Consider the following 20,068-nt stretch of genomic DNA (forward strand, 5'->3'; position numbering starts at 1 on the left):
TGGCAGGCATATCACAGTTGTAGGTCTTACTGTTTTAGAGTGGTTTAAGGTATTCAATGTATAATGAAGAGATATTGAACAATTTTGAATCATTTCAAGCTACTTAATTAAATATGTATTGCTAGATAACAATGAAACTGATATAAACCAAACTCACATGACTGATAACATATAAAAAGCCGGTCATTTTGTATCTTAAATCTTTTTATTATCTCTGTTTGATGAAAAAGAGAAAATTTTAATTCTGTCAAAATATCTGCAGTAAATGATTCATTTTATTTCATATTTTAATATATAAAATGTGTATACATGTATTATCGAAGAGAGTTTTTACCTTGTTGAATCTGGATGTTGTCCAATCCGGCGAAATTATTGGTTAATTTTAAATGTTGTGCGATGCGGATCATGCCTCTCCTTGTTTTAACATTTAAAATTAGTTTTAACAATATCTTAATGAAACATTTGTTGCCCATAGACTTCAATTCAAATTTCAAGGTGTAATTAGTTGGACCATAATTAAAATTTTACAAATTTGTTTGGTGGAGTATTTTTATTTGATAACACCTTTAAAATGATTTAATGATTAAGAATACTGGATTAATCATTTATTAGGTACAAAATGTGATTCTTATTGATCAAAGACCTTAATAAAATTAGACTGAGAAACCTGGAAAGATTTGATGGTCATTAGATATGATTGTTAGCTTCGTTTTTCATAGAAACAAGAAACCACATGCAGGACGGCATGTCTATCTTTGAGTTAAAAAATGCTACACATTTTTAAATTTACCAAAAAGGAGCAATTCTTAGCATCAGTGATGATTATTTGAAAAATGTGTAAGAAATGACTTAATTGAGGAAATTGCCACAGGTTGCATATTATTAGGCAAAATATATTAACCTTAATGGTTTATATTATAATCAAAAGATAGTGGGAGGGTATACATGTTAGGATATTTCTAAGTGATGTGATGCTTTTTTCAAGATAATTTCATGTAAATGTATGTAGTATTGAATAATGTTTTTTAGTAAAGGAATTTGAACAACAAATGACCGTTAAAAGATTAAGTAAATATCTTTTAATGATGGAGAGCCCGATAATTGTGATATAGATCGATAGAGAATAGTGGAAATGGTAGGTTCATTTAAATGGCCATATTTTTCTTAAAACTGAATGGATTGGCAAAATGAAGCATACCTTTTCTCAGAATTGAATAAGCTTTCTAATTTTAAGGCAAGATATGTTTTCATAGAATGTTAATACAAATGTGATTATGTTACAGCTCAATGTTTATATTTTGGTAAGTTTTAGAGAGAAATTAAGCACGTCAACCATGAAATTCATGTATGAGATACTGACTTTCCTTGAATCACTGTAGTTTTTAGAGTAATACTAATTCAGGGATTTTAAAAATCATATCTATTTACGTGCATTTTTATTAAATGAAATTTATTAATAGGTTGATAAACGTTTTTTCATAATCGATAAAATGGAAACTTGAAATGCTGTACTGATTTTCATTGATTGGTTTTTTATCATTATTTCTAGGACTGATATTTAATCAGCAGATTGTAATGAGTTTTTTTCTGGGTATAGGGTGATCAGCAAACCCTCATGATAGCTGTAGTAGGTTGGCATTTTTTGAACTTTCGCCTGTACATTTGGTGACACATAAACGTGGTCTAATATTGTTCCTCCTTCAGTTGTGTAGAAATGTACCAATTGTGTCATACCAAGTTTCTCCATTAAATTTTGGATAGGACCATGCAAATTTGCATCTTCGTTAAAATCTCCGAGACAAACTATGTGCCTATGATTTGAGGAATATGTTTCTAATACTCTTTGCAGCTGAAGTAAAAAGTTTGAAACATTCACACAACTGGATCGATAGACAGTGATAATAATGATATCATCTTTTGTTATGTGTACTGCAATTCCCTCAATATTTTTTTCTGGGAAGGAAATGATGGTTTTCCTTGGTCCAGTTTGTTTCAAATACACACCAACCCCTCCACCTTTTGCGAAACGCATATGTATCATCTCATCATTGTTACATTCATATGCAAGTCCTCTAGATGCATGGTGAAACTGAAAATTATTCATTTCAAAATTACTGACGATATGATTTGCTTTTAGCCATGTTTCTGTTAGGCATATAACATCAGCAGTTTTAGTCCTAATATCTCTCTGGAGGTCAGCAAAATGTTTTGGAAGACTTTGTATGTTAAGAAGGAGAATTGATAGATTTTGCGCAGAACCAGCGGAGCAATCTGAAAAGGTTATATTTGCCATTTGTTGTAAAGCTTCTTTCACTTCTGGGTCAGCATATATTTTTTTCTGTAATCCTTGTAGGTCATTGGTGTCAATAAACAATCCGTCTTGAGATGTAACTCTACTTAGAGCAACATATCCTTGGCCAGGTGAAAATGCTCGATCTATATTGACAACTACTTTGTCGACTGTCATACCCTGCACTTTATGCGCTGTGCAAGCCCATGATAAACGCAATGGAAATTGGTGTCGAATAGTAGTTTTTGTTTTTCGTTCAACTACTTCCTCTTGGACTCTTTCGATCATGACAATGTTTCCTTGATTCGTTCTTTTTCCAGATTTTTTTCCAACAGATATGTTGTCAAATATTACTCCCACAGCCATTATAGTGTTGGAGTTATTTCCTTGGCCAAATTGAAAGTTAGATACATGCCCCATTACTCCATTTACCAGCCCATCATCTACTTTGCAGTTTCGTGTTAGCATTACTCTTGCGTCAATGGCCAGCAATAATGTACTGGGCAATCCTTCAGTCTTATAGCTAATGGGTTTTTTCCTCAGATTCAGTTTCCCGGTAGAGGAATCTTTTGTGAAGTCTTTGGCATCAATTTCCACAAGATTTACACATCGTTTTCTTAACATTGTAAGATTAAACGAGTTTACTTCATCATTTGTTGCATAAATGTGAAGGGCATCTTCTGGTCCTTCTCTAACACATTGAGACAACATAGATTTGGTTTGGTCAGTTAAAGGTTGATTTCGTTCTCTAGTTCGCAGTAAGTTCAATGTAGCTGCAAAAGACATGTCTTTCTTTTGTCTCATCACTTCTGTTAACTCCACTTTCCTGAAATTTTCTACCCAAAAATCTTCAGGGTATGTGGGATTGTCTTTGTATAACCTTTCATCTTTGCGTTGTTTTACTGGCGGAAGTTGGTAAAAATCACCAACAGCAATAACGGACACTCCTCCAAATGGTTCTCTTTTTTTCTTGATTTGAACAAGTCTTTCATGAATGTAATATAACAGTCGTTTGTAAACCATCGAAACTTCGTCAATTATAAGAATTTGTAGCTCGGAAAGTTGTAATCTCATTTCACTCAAACTTTGTTCTTTTAATGGTTCATATGGTAGTGTCATAAATTTTGGCAAAGAAAACAAATGATGGAGTGTATTTCCTCCGATATTGAACGCAGCCGTGCCAGTGAATGCAGCTAAGAGCACAGTTACACTTTCTGGAGATAACATTTGTTTTTCAAGCAAACGGGATGCCTCATAATGTATAGCTTTAATTAAATGGCTTTTACCTGTCCCAGCTCCACCGGTTATAAACAATTGTAGCGGATTAGGATTCTGTCCTAAACTTTTCATTAGGCACCATTCACGCACATGATAAAATAATTGGATCTGCGTTTTGTTTAAGGTTTGTAAGACCGGCAATATCTCATCTCTTGATTTAATTCTCTGTTCAACTCTTAATGGAACATCAGCATTAGTGGTTTCCTGCATGTCTGGGATTGTTTCTATCAATTGTTCATTACAGTCATCATATTGGCCTCTTTCTCTTTGGAATTTCTGCCTCATTGACTCTGTTTCTGGGCAAAGGTTTGCCCAAGCATCTTCTGGTTCTCCTATGTTTTCAAATGTTTCCATTGCTTCATCTATTACTTTTTCGTTTTGTGCAAATCGTGCATGGTTTTGATCAACAATAGATTTTACTGATCTGATCTGCTTTTCTACCATAAATTTGATGTGGCCTTGTTCATAAAATGTCTCGAAAAGTTCATACGGTGGTGGTTTTAAATGAGAACCATTTCGATATGGTAGAAACAATTGAAGAAGAGATTGATAGTACTTCTCGGTCATCTTTTCAGCATTAAACCTTGGGTATCTAATAATGGCTGGTTGTGTTCTTGTTCTTTTTTGAATATAACCCTTTTCATTTTGTAATTTGAAGACGTTTTCATTTGCAGTCTTTGGAATCTGTGATTTTGCAAGAACTCTAAATTCTGAGCAGAATTCTGCCAGACACATGGTCTCAAAATCGTGTTTGTCTGGTCGATTTTCATATCTCTCAACTATATTTGTCATCCAAATGTCATTTTCATCATGATCTTCGTCTCCATCTGTATCTTCTGTCTTTTTATTTCTTTTAATCTGAGAGAGAGGTTTAGTCAATCTGGTAGGATTTTCACCCACTGGAACAAATACAACTTTCCTGGAACATTTTTTCATTCTTAAGTTACAGACTCTGTAAACAGCCTCTTGTGCGCTTACTTCCCTATGATTTAGGTAAGCTGATCCAATTTTCTTCAATGTGTCTCGTGCACTGGCATTTCCTTCCTCAGCTTCAAGTTTTGTTTGTTTCAATATCATACCCATTTCCCTTTCAGACTTTGATATGTATGAAATCATATACACGATGCAACTAAATGGATCTGTAACAAACTGAATATCCATATTTGCATTCCAGCATTTCAGGAGACATGGATTATATTGATTCGTCCATAGTTCATCAAGTTTTCTTTGAAGAACAACTGAATGTTTCATTGTCAAGATTTTATGTGCTTTTTCATACTGATCTTGTGATACGTTTACTCCCTCCAAAACGTCCTTAAATGTTTTTGATTCATTTTCTTCATTTATCACTTCATTCCAAATACGTTCAAGAATTTCTTTTGCAGCTACTTTTTGTTCTTTCAATTCAACTGAGTCAGTTTCATCTCCCTCTTGTGTTTCGTTTGGAGAAGTAATGAAAGTGCGAGCAGAAGGGGGTCGTGGAAAATTGAATCTACAATTTGTGCCTTTTTTCCTGCATGATTTCGAATGTTTTTTGCTGTGTTGTTGCACTGCCAATACAATGTCTCTTAATTCAGGATCTTCATGTTCTGCAGGCAAAGCACATGATACATACTTATCTATAAATTTGCATACAGCTTCTTCGCCATCCTGGTCAAGTTTTGGAGCATTTTCTACCCAATATAAACAATGCATGTGTGGAGACCCTCTTTGTTGGAATTCTACTCTTTGAAAGTAATCTGCAACTTTTCCAATGGGTTCAACAGGTGAAAGAATTACATCTGTCTGAAAGACATGAAATCTGTGTTCAAACATTCTTGCAACAGTAACAGGATTACTTTTTAGCACCTCATTTTTCTCTGACCAGTCTAACAAACACGGATCTCTGTTATCATTTTTTTGTCGTAAAATTGTTATAATTGCATCATTCCATCTATATTCAGCTGCTGAGAAAGAACAGAACCATGTTGGGATTCCCAATTGACGAAGCATTGCAAAAAGATCCTTTTGGGCAGATGACCAATATGCTGGTGTTCCACGAATTGGCTGCATAAACCTTAAAGCTTCGTTGTTTTTCATGAGCCTTGCAAGAATATCAGGGTCCTGAACCATTTGAGAATCTATAACCTTGTTGCATCCCATTGCTTTGATTGATTTCCTCACTGATATTTGTGTTTTCTCTATTACTTGATTAAGATCAGACATATACTGACTAAAGAATATAAAAGTGCTGTCCTTTGCAAATCTGTCATCAGCATTCATTAGTCTGTTGTTGAAATATCTTGATAAAGATATCTTTATATCCCTTTGATCATTCCATGAAAACTGACCACTCGGGAAAAGGTATGGAAATGTTTTAGCTTCATTTCCGGGTTCCTGCAACATTCTCACTGGATTATTTCCTTCACCAGGGGCAATGCTATAGATATCGTCAAAATAGTGGTCAAGAACTTCCTGCGCAATATCCACAGGTTGCAAACATGTATCAATCGCATTTTCCTGTGGTTCCTCAACAGTTACATCATTTTCTTGTAGAAGTTCTTCATTGTGATCACTGATTTCACTCCAGTCTGTATTGATTGTAACATGCTCATACCATTGATTGTTCTTTTTCAAAAAGTCTAATGCTGTCAGTATGTGATTAGGATTGACAAACTGATACTCATAGTATCCCTTATAATTCAACTTTCTTTTTAACTTTACACGGAGCAGTAAATCTTCGTTCTCCTTTGAAGGTAAAGCTGTGACTTTTTTTAAGTTGGAAGGAACGCACACTACTTGTCCATGAATGTTTTTTTTGACCAATGTGTAAAGAAATCAAGTGTTTCTCAAGGTTATTTAACCTTTCTAGTTCTACTGGGATATCCTCAAGTGTAAGTCTATTAATTTCACTCTCTGGTGGAATATTGCCAGCCAAGATCTTTCTGTGGCACGTATAGCAAATCCATAAATTTGATTTCACACAATTTTGCGGACAGGAAGTTGTGCAATTATGACGGTATTTTTGTTGTATGCATAAATTTGCCACTTTTGCTGCATTTTCATTTTTTATATACATAGATTGTTCACATCTTTGAACTTGATTTTGAAATAGAAGTCGGTTACAACAACAGCATGTATAGTCAATGCCCTCTTTTGTTTTCTCCTTAAAGATTCTCACAACTTCATCCTCTTTTGTACATTTTTCCTTTCTTATTTGTCTACTATGCCTAACAGCTGTTTTCTTCATGTTTTTTGTCTCTGAACTAGATTCATAACGCCTCTGGCTATAAGTTTTGACAGCTGATCTGAATAGTTCATCTTTGTTATATCTTTCTGCAGCAGCTTTGAGCTTCTTTTCCCTGAAATCATTATTTTCCTTGTATCTTTGAATGCTTGCTTTGTTAATGAGCATCTTGTAATTGGTATCTGTGGCATACTTTTCCTTACTTCTGAGTTTAGTATTTGCTCTGTATTCAGTGTTGTTCTTATATCTCTGAACATTTTCTAATTTGACCTTTTCTTTATGCTTTTTATCTTGTGTATAGCTTTGTAATCCTCTTTTCCTGTCCTTTTCCCTGCTTTCTTTATCAGTTTTATACTTGCGTTTGCTCCTCAATTTGACATCTTCTTTATGTTTTTGATTTTCTGCGTATTTGCGTACACTTCTTGCCTTTACATGTTCTCTGTGCATCTCATTTGAAGCATATTTATCAATGCTGGCTTTTTGTTTTTTAGCTCTCTGAACAGTGTCTCCATAAAGATTCCTGCTTCGAAATTTAGCATTTTTTTGGTATTGCATGTCTTTGTGGTATCTGTCTGCATTGTTTAATTTTACTTTAGTTCGATATTCATCATCATGTTTGTAGCGGTTAAGTGCTTTCTCAAGTTTGTTTTGTCTGAAGGTTGCACTTTCCCGGTATTTTTTTCTTAAAGATTGTTTTCTTTTATCATCTCTCTTGATTTGCTTCTTTCTTTGCAATTGTTTGTTACTTTGATATTTTGCTGCACAATTCTTGGGAACTGGTCTTGAGTCTTGTGAATTTAAATTTATTGGACTTTCTCTGCATGGGTTTTCTGCAACATTTAGAACCACATTGTAATGATTTTGGCCAACATGATCCAAATAAATTGCACCAAGATTGTTTTTTGGCAAAACTGTGTTTACTATCTGTCCAGAATACCTTAACCAATGACCCTCTGAGAATGTGTAAATATCAACTTTCAAAAGATGAGCCATTGCCAAAATCTCGACCTCTGTTGCCCATACACCATCTTGTGACATTGATGAAGATGCAATGTAATTTTCAACGGACTGTTGATCATTCCTTAAAATTTTTTTGAATAACTCTTTATTTTCCAAAATATGTGCACACACAGCATTACGCATGATATTGTGAAAATCTTCAGTATTTGTCAACGCATATGATATTGCTCTGAAATAGCAGTTGCCATCTCTTAAAATTTCTTTATGGCAAATTGGTTCTCCAAGGTTTTGTTCATGACACTGCGACAGTTGATTATCTGTATTGTGCAAAAAAGGGACGTTTAGAGATTTACAAAGCGTCGTTTTTTCTTTATTGTTTAGAAGTAGGAATCTATATTGTTCATGTGTTTCAGAAACAAATACCAAATCATCATTATTTGTCAAATTTTGAGTTCCATTGTCGTTTCCCTTATCTTCGGGAATGTTTAAAATATTGGTCATTTTGCAGTGAACTCCAGTCAAATTACACTCTACATTTGAGGAATACCCCATTGAAAGAGCAAGGCCAGTAAGATGCAAAAATAGTTGGTCAATAGTATCAAATAAAACTCGTGTGCTTTTGCCGTTTGTAGAAAACAATCACTCTATTGTTCTTGAATGAGAATCAAAACTAAAGAATCCATTCTTTGTTTTGCCAATGAGTAAAGTGTTCCCACCAAAACAAACAAAACAACCATCAGTATTTTCTAGAGTATTAGTGAGTGTTTGTTGCAATGGTAAAGCATCAAATTCTGTGAAATTAATATGTTGATCTGGCAAAATAACACTTGTCTTTGGCTCATTCGAGAGAAATTCAAATGAACGATCATAACATTCAAAATTCTGTGGCAGCTCTTCTACAAGCAAATATCTATCATTAATGGATGAGCTTCTTTGCATAAATGAATACAATTCATCGCCTGTTATTAAGATTCTGTTCATGTCTTGCGCTGACCAAAACTTAGTATTCTTTAACTTGTGATAAGAAAGAGCTGATAAACAGTTTGCAACACATTGAGTTCCTGCGTTCTCCTCGAACAAATAATCAGCTTGATGGAATGAGCCCTGAACAGAACGATATAATTCATAGATACCTGTACATGTTGAACTTTGATGACTCAAACTTGCGTCTTTCTCAATTTTGTCTTTTTTGTTTTCTGCTAGTTTATGTGACAAGTCATTTTTATCATAATAAAATCTCATTGTTATATTTTCATACTCTGTTTCATTTTGTTTCATATATTGCATAGTATTTCCTTTTGATTCCTTTTTATTTTCCTCAAAATATCCCTCATCTTTTAATTTCCTGCTGGTCCCTTCATCCATGGAGGTTTCCAGCTGCGCCTGACCTGCTGGTCCAGACACGTGCACGGTGTCTGGTCCAGGTGCCCTCGGTGGAGCACAAACCCACGGTGGGGAGTCAGGGGACGGTGCCGTGCCTCCGTCTTGGGCACACAGACGACTTCCCAGAGGAGATGGCAACCTCTGGGCAGGTGGATGCATTTTCACTCTAGGCGAGGCCTGCATCCTGGCCAGGGGTTTTTCCTCTTTAGGTAGGCACCCCATAGAACCTGACCCCAGAACATTGCTGGGAGGAGCTGAGACAGCTCCAGAGACTACTTCTGGTAAAATATCAGGCTCTACCAATGCTGCAGAGTTAAGTCGTTGTTTTCTCTTTCTCAACCGGTCTTTTTCACGCTGGTATTTTGCAGACAATGCCTTTCTCTTTGGCATCTAAAAAAAATTCATGAAATGAATGAAAATAGAAATCTCATTGTTATGGACATTATTTAGAAATACAATTTGTATTTTTATTTAGGAGCATTGGCAATGTTCATGGCGTTTGGACAGAAAAGAAGGTACAGTTTCCTTCAAAATTTGCCTTAAATTTCACAAGTTATTAAAATCTCATGAAAATGCACGTATACCATCTTGAACACATGTGCATATAAAGTACCAAGTTATACACTTTTACTCTGTTTTGAAAATGAATAATGTGTTCAACATTTCTTCCTTTTCCTAAGATGTAGAGGAAAATAATGAAAAATGGCATATATCTCATAGTTTTTTGAAGTGGAAAATGTGTAAGCAGCTGTCGTCCTCAACTAAATTAATATATTTAATGTGATATCACATGATAAAGTGATAACGTAAGTTTCATCATGGGCGACGGTTGTGGACAAACTGTTCTGTTCAAAAGATCATAGAGGAAATGGCGTCTTCTGCTCAGTTTTAAGAAAATTACGGGAAAATGCACTGTTTATGATGTCATAATTACACTTGTGAAAGTCTTTCTAGGTAACAATTTATATCTTAATTTATGGGTATTCTTATGAAAATAATTGTAACATTTTAATTTTTTGTGATATTTTTAAAAATCAGTTTAAACCAGGGCAAAATATGACTGAAATTTTTATGTGTCTGTATCGACAACAACAGACTACAGTCCCTTTTTCCATCCTTATAATATTTACAAAATATTAATCGCAGTAATTAATATTCGAGAGGGCCAGTTTGCTGAAGAGTGAAAAATGTTCTTATAGATTAAATGATACACAATATTGTCAATTGATTTTATATTTTACTGAAATTGAAATATAGGGCCAATATATACAAAAAATTGTGAACCTCAATTTGCCGTACGTTTCCTATTTTAGAGTGGAATATTTAGACTGAAATAAATAGGATTATTGTAACGATTGGCCCGACGGCCTTAATGGTCACCTGAGTACCATAGCCCACACACAAACTTGTCGAGGAGTCTCATTTTTACATTTAATTAAGTTTCATTCTGGTGTATAAAAATTATAGTATTGAAACAATGACCACTCCCTGCCTGAAATCTTTCAACCTTTAATTATTATTTTTTGAAAAAAGATCATATTAGAGTGCATGACCAAATATTGAAAAGGGAAAATGCTCTGATAGAAAATAATTTTCCCCATATTTGTTAATTTTCAAGATAGGATTTAAGTGTATATCTTTTCATGGATAAACTAATATGAGGTGGCTAGTAAACATGTTTTATCTAAAACAATCTCCAATCCCTCATCCTAAAGGGCAGACAGAAACTCTCCCTGTGGGAAATTAAACAAAAAAAACCCCACTCTTCTTCATACAACATCCAGAGATACTCGCTAATCCTATTCCGGCTTTAGTATTAATCAGTGGTTCACCATCTGGTTTTTATACCAAAATCATTTTACATGTACTGTTTATCAATCAGTTTGGTTAGCCAATTATTACTATACTATTAACAAGTCTATTTGTTTATTTACTAAGTTCATAAAGTGTAACAGTTTTTGTTTCCAACAATAAAAAATAAAAAAAAAAACTCTTTTGATTATACAACTTCTTAATTACATAAAACTTAATGATTAAAAACAGAATTATGGCAAGGCAAGGGAAAATAACTCCTTTATGAAGAAGCAAGGAAAGAAAACACCTTTAACTTTCACAATTTCTTAACTTTGATAGACAGATTCATTCTGTCTCTTTTCTAAATATCTGAATTAACTTTTTTTTTTCATTGAAATTCCTGAGCAGAATAATATAAAAAGACAAATATACATCCCCCCCCCCAGCCTTAAACCTTGCCTTACATGTATGTGATATGAAATATTCTTAGATGACGGCTCAATGTTTTTTTTTCCTTATTATGCAGTCAGTTTTTATTCTGTGTCAGTGGACGTTTTTTAAACATTCTATATACATTAACACTAAATGACCATTTCGGCCACATATGACCTTGAAATTTGTTTAACATTAAAGCCTGAACACTGGTGATAATTGTGTCTAAATTTCAAGTCTTTACTTTGAAAAGAACACAAGTTGAACATTTTTAAATGATATAAGGCTAAATTGCACAAAAATCACATGAACGCCATCCAACTGTGTGTTTCAAAATTATCAAAGTATGTTTTATATCAAATTTGTTTAGCCTCAAGTAATTCATGAGTATGATTTATATATTTTTTCTTAAGATAATGGGTTCAAATTCACTTTTACATAATATTAAGTCATTATTTTCTGTATTTGAGAAAATATTTCAAATAATAATTTCAAGTGTGTTTCATAGTACCTTAAATCTATATGACCATTTTGGTCCGCCCTAGAGTCAAAACCCCTATCTTGGGGGACATAAAATTGATAATATTGGTAGAGGGTTTCCTAGTCAACAAAATTATGAATTCAATTTTCATTACAGCTGTGTGGGAGTAGAGGAGAATTCCTAAAGTAGTAAAGAACCCTGTTCCAAATTCAACCCCATTATTAAAGATACTTGATCAATTCTATTTATTAAGAGGGTAAGGTCACCCCTGCAGATCATATCTTATATACAATGACACAAACTATGAGTTACACCTGGAATGACACAGGGTATAAAAAAAAATATATAGATAAAGGATTATGGTGTCAACTTTTTTCACAAGTTATCTAATCATTTCTAATTTCGAAAGGGGCTGGTAAGGTCAACATTATACATGTATTTATTGGACACCACACCCTTTGTCTCAAAGCCATGGTTAAAACAATTTTAGTACATGTACATATATATACATGTATAGATCATGGCAAATGCATAATGTGTTTTATGCACATTTTGTTACAGTAGTGATAGGACTGTTAGATCAATGTGTCAAGTTTTTGTAACATTGAGTACTTTTACTTCATGGGATTTCACATGGTTTACCATTTTTATTGTCATTTATTTTCAAAGCAGGGCCAATTTCATCTTTTCAATTAAATTTCTGTTCAGACAGTGACAATAAATATTTAGAAATAGGTCATAAGTTAAAGTATTATGAATATTCACTGTATCAACATCTTGTCTTTATGACACAATAAATTAAAGATATCTTTATTTGAAACTAAGGCTGAAGTAATAGATTCCTTAGAACAAATTTAATAACCCTGTCTTTTCTTTTACATCCTCATCCTAACTTTACAAATTCTTTGAACTGAACAATTTACATCTTAAAGATAAAATTTTTAGCATATACATGCAAACTAGATGTGTCGAAAAGCCACGAATGCTCCCACAATCAGTCAAATCTTCATATGCCAAATTAGGCCATTGCAAATTTTGTCTTTGCTTAGTGTCCACCCAAAACTCAAAAACCCATCTTTCTATCAGGAAAAAAACCCACAACCCTTAGAAAAAACACACAACTTTAAAGATTAAACAAAATAAAATTTATAATATATTTTTAAGCATTTTCTTTATTTTGTAAGAAAAATGCAAAAATAACAAATAACCACTATGGTTTTCATTTTGAATGTTGTTATTATGAATATTTGATTTCCGATTTCATTTAAAAATGCGATCCCAAGCCCGACATATGAAAAAGCGATCTTATCTTATCAAAAATGATTTTTTAAATTTTATTTCAACATCTCGAAACCAATCCGTCCGTGGACGCTAAACATAAAAAAAAAACTTGGAATCGCCTTTACTGTAACAATTCAATACAAAAGATATATAAATCCCTAAAAATCATTCTTTTTATATAACTTCAAGACGCATAACTTCATCACAAATCATCAGACCAGAAGTAAATTTCAATCTTGACCTGTATTTTCTAGTCAAGTTAACAAAAGCATCAATTTAAAATTTAAGAGCAGTCAATCTTGTTTTAGAACAAGAGAAATAACTCTGAATTAATCATACACTAGGATGGAACCAAATTTGAACTTGACCTCTATATTTGTCAATTTGACTCAAGCACAGACTTTTCTTACACAATCTCATAGATGTGATAACGTAACAGAAGTTTGTGCATGGTTTTGTCAGATTGTAAATATTTATTTAAAAGTTGACCCTATAATAGTTATACTCTCGAATGATCTTCACTTTAGTAAGCAATGTCTATTTATTCAGGTGACATAATCATCCTCATGTGTCTGCGTTTCATTTCAATAGTGCCCACTATAATCACTACCATCTGTACTTGAAATAAATATATCTTCGGAATAGTATGTAAATCAAGAATGTATATATATATATATATATATATATATATATATATATATATATATATATATATATATTTATAGCAGATTATCTTTCATAACAATTTAGATCTTAACGATCGGTTCCGACATCCAAACCTAGAGATACAGCTATTCATGCAACTGGAATTATATGCTGACGTGAAAGACAATCTGACATGACTTACTCTGTTTCAATTTGATTGATATAACAAAACTGTACTATCGTTCTCTTAATAAAAGAGTATACAAGATCTATCTTCTTGTTTTGCAACAAAGCAGCACCGTAAAAACCTCTTGAAATGTCTTCGATATCTTTCGACAAACTAACTGCGTAGTTTCCTTTGTTTTGTTTTTTTCTAAATATAGAACTATAGCTTATTAGTTAACTCGTACGAAAACATTTCTTTATTTCAAACCGACAATATATTGAATATTGCAACTTGATTTTAATTAATGAAAAATAACGCTACGGTCATTTGGATGAACAGTAGATCCTTTATATAATGTATCAAAGTGGTCACTACTGATCTCATCAACTGATCAACGAAGGGAGATAGATCACTGGTATGATTCTTTTGCACGAAGCCAAATTTTATGGGCTGTAGTGTTGGTTACCTTATAAATTCTAAGATAATAGCTATAGTTATAATAATTTTAGGAACAAATAAACAATTTTCGGAATGAATTTTGGTACAAATTACTATCGTGTTTTTACCTGAAAGCACATTGTTGCGAGCAACAAGTGGGTCTTTCGTTTGATTTTGAATTGATAGCGTTCAATTAAACTGTTGACATTTGGTACGATTTACTATCATATTAACTTCCTTTTAAACTACTTTCTCAACCTACACAAAGAAATGCAATCTCCCACCAGTGAAGCAGGAATGATAACTCTGGGTAGACATTGCGCGAAATGCAGATTCCCGGAAAACGTCATTTTTAAACTTCAATATCTCAGCAATGCGTTGTCCGATTTTAAAACGGTTTTTAGTTTTGTATTCAGTGCAAAAATGTCAACAAAATGCATATGCTTTAAAATGCCAAAAATCCAAATATTAGAATCACTTCCGGTAGCGACCGGAAGTGACGGACGACCTGCTCATATTAAAATTTGATAAGTTTAAAACATATTCTGATCGAAAAAAAATTGTAGATTATTTGATTTAAAAAAATTTTAAAACACAATTTTCCGAAAATGCTGTTTGAGCGGACCGGAAGTGACGGACGATCGTAGTTTTACCTGATCGGCCCTAGAAATTCAAAAATCTATCATTCCTGAAACTTTCAATTTTCTATCTTTAATCGTTTTTGAGAAAAAGGGAGGACAAGATCACTTTTTACAAAAAGAAAAACGAATATAACGGCCGACCGGAAGTGACGTCATCAACAAAACTGTACATGATAAAAGACCTTGATATTTTGTATTTTTCGTGAAATTTTCATAAAAATCCATTGTAGCATATTTGAGATATTTGAGTTTTAAGAAAAATGTTAAGAAAAAAAAGAATAATAATAGTGAAAAATAGAGAAAAAGAAACCTAACAAAAACAATAGGGTCTTCCGTTGGAAACGGAAGACCCTAATTAAACCAAATTCAAAACCGGTTCGGCTTCAATTCTACAGAACTTCTCCTCAAGCTTCAAAAGAAATTGAAAATCAAGTATCTGAAATGTTGAAACATGATATCATTCAGCCTTCAAATTTAGAATGGCATTCGCCAGTGGTTTTAGTAAAGAAAAAGAATGGTACCTTTCGGTTTGCTTGTGATTATCGTGCTCTTATCAAAATAACAGTGCCAATGTCCTTCCCACTTCCTCATTTAGAAACAGTTTTTGATGCTATAGGAGAAAAATATGTAAAATATGTATACACAAAGCACTATTAATATGACTAGAACAAGGTAATGAATTTTTTATGCTTAAGTGTTCTATTTATTACATGTAAACACTAAAAATAAGACTAGAATTAAGAAATGGCACATATTGTAGTAAAATATCATATTTTTTTAAAATAAAAATTAAAAACAATTTTGCATATCAATGTGCAAATGTAAAATTGGTAATCTAAATGAAAAAAAAAACATAATAAAAGTCAATTTAACATAATGACACCTGATGTTTCGCCTAGTTTTTACAAATTAGTCACGTCCTTCGTCTCATTTAAAAAACACATCACCATGTATAATTATATACATTTTTTAAACTTAAGTTAAACAAAAAGTGGCGTGTAATTACATAACACAACAGTACAAATATACTCATTGTTAAGCTTAAAAATAATTCAAATGTATACTTATTGTGAAACTCAGCCGTCTATATATACTTTTTGTAAAGCTTACAAAAATAATGCAATGTATACTTATTGTTAAGTTAACAAAATAATTCAAATATTGTAGCAAAACTATCAAATCTTTTTAAAAACTTCTTAGAACAAATGTTAACATTCTTATTTTGATGTTTCGACGGTTTCTGCAGTAGCGTATCTTTACTTTAGATCAAAAATTACCCCAAAGTTTCCAAAATAAAAATATGAAAATTATTTAATCTTTTTTTCTTTTGTGTCATTGATCTCCTTACCCTTCTATTTACATTTCCAAAGGTTGACATTTCGCAGTGTTCTTCATAATATGGCTTAGAAGAAGCTGCTGCAGTAACCGTTGAAACATCAAACAGAGATATCTCTGAGCTTGTACTGGTTGAAAACAATGAGGGTGTATACAAAAGTGATGACATGTCAATACTTAAAGGTGGTGGTGGGTGTAAATAGGGGAAATTTGAAGTGGTGATGGAGAAGGTAGTGGTGATGACAGTCTTCTTAGTGTTGTGTGCTTTTTTCTTCTTATGATGATGATGTAGACGCTAATGATGATAAGAAAAAAAATTAAAGTTTCGTTATAGTCTTGGTAATTGGTTCCAAATATAATTCATTTTCTGATAATGATGCAATAGATGCATAATCATTACTTAAAGATGAATCAGAAAAACTTTCATCCATGTCAATATTGTTTGATTCATAAGACTTCAAAATAAATGTTTCTTTATAAACACCAGCCATATTTATGGTTCTTTGTCTAGTTTCAAACTGACTTTTTTTGGAATAAATAATGAATTTATATATGACTATTGGAAGAATCAAAACAAGTAAAAATAGAAAGTAAAGGTAATTTAAATTCATATGATAAATATTTGATTGCAAATTACCTAATATGAGTGTGGTAGAACTAGGCGAAACATCAGGTGGTGTTAAACCAGTAGAGGAGAGGTGGGTAGAATTACTTATTCTACCTGTAGACCTCATCCCCTCCTCTACTGGTGCTGTCTGGACAGCGACGGACTCTGGTTGAGGGGTACCCTCTACTGGTGCAGTCTGGACGGCGACAGACTCTGGTTGGGGGGTATCCTCTACTGGTGCTGTCTGGACGGTGATGGACTCTGGTTGGGGGGTATCCTCTACTGGTGCTGTCTGGACGGTGATGGACTTTGGTTGAGGGGTACCCTCTACTGGTGCTGTCTGGACGGTGATGGACTCTGGTTGGGGGGTATCCTCTACTGGTGCTGTCTGGACGGTGATGGACTCTGGTTGGGGGGTACCCTCTACTGGTGCTGTCTGGACGGCGACGGACTCTGGTTGGGGGGTACCCTCTACTGGTGCTGTCTGGACGATGACAGACTCTGTTTGGAGGGTACCCTCACCGGCGACAACCTGCGTCGTGATGGGCTCTGGCTGGAGGGTACCCTCCCTCTTGACAACCTGCGTCGTAAGGGACTCTGGTTGGAGGGTACCCTCCCCGGTGACAGTCTGCGTCATGTTGGACTCTGGCTGGGGGGTACCATCCCCGGAGGTGGCCTTTGTTCTGGTTGTTGTTGATCCTATAAAAAGACAATGTTTTAATATTTTTCTGCATAATAATAATAATTAATAAAAATAATTAATATATTCTGCAGTAAATTTCAAAAAGTAAAGCTCGTATATTTGGTTAGGTGTATGAAAATCCTGGTGAGAGTGTTTTATAGAAATTTGGCCCCGCTTGTGCACCATATTGTTACCAAAAAATCGATGAAATTCGAATGGTATATCTGTTTGAAAAATATGTATGTATTTTTATGACAAAACACACATAGGTATTCTCTTCTTTATATATCAACTTTCTTATGTTTATTCCTTTTCCCCCTTTTATATGCATTGCAATGCGTCAACTAAAAAAATGTGACCTCGTGCTCCGTAAATTAAATCGCGGGGTATGAGACTTTGACAGGTAACCGTCGACTGCAATCCGATCTCTTAGTGGGAAAATCAGTGGATCGTGAGCTAAGTACATCTAACACCTTTCACAATCTAACTAGTATTTTCTTTCCATCAAAGCCATCATACTAAATATACAAAATTTTAAATGTCGGAATGACAATCCACATTTCATCCACCTACCATCTTCTTCGAAAGATGCGCACTCAATAAAGCTCAATAGGTGAAAAATGATGACGTAGCATGCGAAATTATTCCGAAATGGCCATCCACCCTTCTCAATTATATATTTTTTCTTATAAACTAGCATATGTTTTTTTTATAATACTTTCTGTTAATTTAGATTTTTATTCGTTTCTTTTTTAAGCAATTACAAACTCGTAACTCCATCCCCCTTTCATACTTTCTTTTTACATAATAAAACATAACTTTGAATAAATATTGTTAAAAATATACCTGGACATGGCATCCTTGTATAGACTGTGGAGCTCTGCTGGTGGACAATTAGTTTCTCTGAAGCAAATATTCTGTGGGTAGCGCGACCGATGTCCACAATCGTGTTGTCCGCCACCCCGCATAGAGAAATACAGGAACATGGATCTCTCTTTAAGGCGCAATCAAACCCACGAGTGGTTTCCCGACAACAACGGTTCACATAATTACAATGTTGAGCAGACAGTCCAACAATTCCGAACAGGAGAAAAACAGCAAATGACATTTTTACTATTCAACACGTAATAAAAGATACTCGGTGTGAAATGAAGACAAAGTGCGGTACTGATAACAGTTTTACCTTTACTTATATAAGGTAAAAATGTTATCAGTACCGCACTTTGTCTCAAAACATTAGAGGGTCAAAAAAGGTAATAGAAAATCGGGTGTAGCAATTAGTTCTATAATTGAAGTACTCCCAAAGTTTCAAAACTTGTAAAGAGCGGACTTATACATGATGACACAAAATGTGCCTTTTGACCATCAGTTCATTGCTTTAAGGGAAGTGTAGTAAATCCGTGTTAAAATAAATTGAATCAGCACAATTATTTGTCAACAGAATTCACTAATAAAAAAAAAAAGAAAAAAATTGAAATTAACTTGATATAAAAAGTCAGAAAGGTTTCTAATCGGGTTGATTTTATTGTAAATGCAATTACTTTTATTTGGTCAAACCTTTCCAAAAGAAGTGAAAAATATAAAGTCAGCAGCTTTGTGCCCTTTTACCAGTCAAAACATCTCACATTCATGGGGTGATTCATTCTTACAAATACTTGCAAAAAGGGAGGGTGAGGGTAATTTGCACTTCTCATTCAATAAGGTCATCCTATTTGAAAGGTATTTCACTTATTCAGCACTTTCTTAAATATACGCAAACATTTTTTTTTTAAAACCCATTACCAGTGTATCAAGTTATACATTCAATATATAAACTATGCGCTTCTCTTTAATTTTTAAAATCGATGTCAACTAAACAAAAAAAATTCTTTCTCGTCACTTTACACAGCATTATAAGTACAATCTTATCAAACTTTGAATGGGTTACCGTATCAATTTTATCTACACCCGTAGGATAATATATCATATCATTAACCTGTTTTAACACACTGTATCAGCTGCAAAGAACTCGTTCTCTGCATCCAATCAGAAAAAGTAAAATAGTTTTTGGAGGGAAATTTAACATTTACAATGTATAACAAGACAACGCTAATATCCAATCAGAAAATCTTACGCTGTACCAGCTGCAAAGAATTTGTTTTCTGCATCCAATGAGTAGGAGTAAAATAGTTTTTGGAGGGAAGTTCAACATTCACAATATATAACAAAACAACACTAATATCCAATCAGAATAAACTTAAAAAGTGCAAAAAAATTGGAGGGAAAAATGCATCTCTTTTTCATAAAAATCAAGTTGAAAATCGCTTTACAATCTCAAATTGAACAAGTTAATTTTACTCCCCAAAAAGATGGAAGTAATTATTATGTAAGTAGTTTCTTTTTACATTTGTGCAGATTTTATTTTATTTATTTGTGCCTTATTTAGCCTT

The 20,068-nt window shown here is 33.5% G+C and overlaps 1 protein-coding gene across 1 annotated transcript; it reads right to left on the reverse strand.

Annotated features, from left to right (window-relative positions):
• Positions 1-5,136: 5,136 nt before the first annotated feature.
• Positions 5,137-18,747, reverse strand: LOC136276072 (peptidyl-prolyl cis-trans isomerase G-like). Its single transcript, XM_066086943.1, has 7 exons — positions 18,486-18,747; positions 16,988-17,656; positions 16,364-16,431; positions 8,918-9,527; positions 6,674-7,366; positions 5,960-6,138; positions 5,137-5,157 (listed from the first exon to the last, which is right to left on the reverse strand). The coding sequence occupies exons 1-7, from the start codon at positions 18,745-18,747 to the stop codon at positions 5,137-5,139; spliced, it is 2,502 nt and encodes an 833-aa protein (XP_065943015.1).
• Between the last annotated feature and the right edge of the window lie 1,321 nt (positions 18,748-20,068).

Source organism: Magallana gigas, chromosome 1, assembly GCF_963853765.1.
Source record: "Magallana gigas chromosome 1, xbMagGiga1.1, whole genome shotgun sequence".
In the NCBI taxonomy this organism is placed as follows: domain Eukaryota; kingdom Metazoa; phylum Mollusca; class Bivalvia; order Ostreida; family Ostreidae; genus Magallana; species Magallana gigas.

Excerpts from the sequence above, each read along its gene's own strand:
- LOC136276072 (XM_066086943.1), bottom strand. The coding sequence starts at position 18,747 with ATGTCATTTGCTGTTTTTCTCCTGTTCGGAATTGTTGGACTGTCTGCT. Across the intron at positions 17,657-18,485 it reads TACAAGGATGCCATGTCCAG|GATCAACAACAACCAGAACA; the intron begins GTATATTTTTAA and ends GTCTTTTTATAG. Across the intron at positions 9,528-16,363 it reads TTGGAAATGTAAATAGAAGG|ATGCCAAAGAGAAAGGCATT; the intron begins GTAAGGAGATCA and ends AATTTTTTTTAG.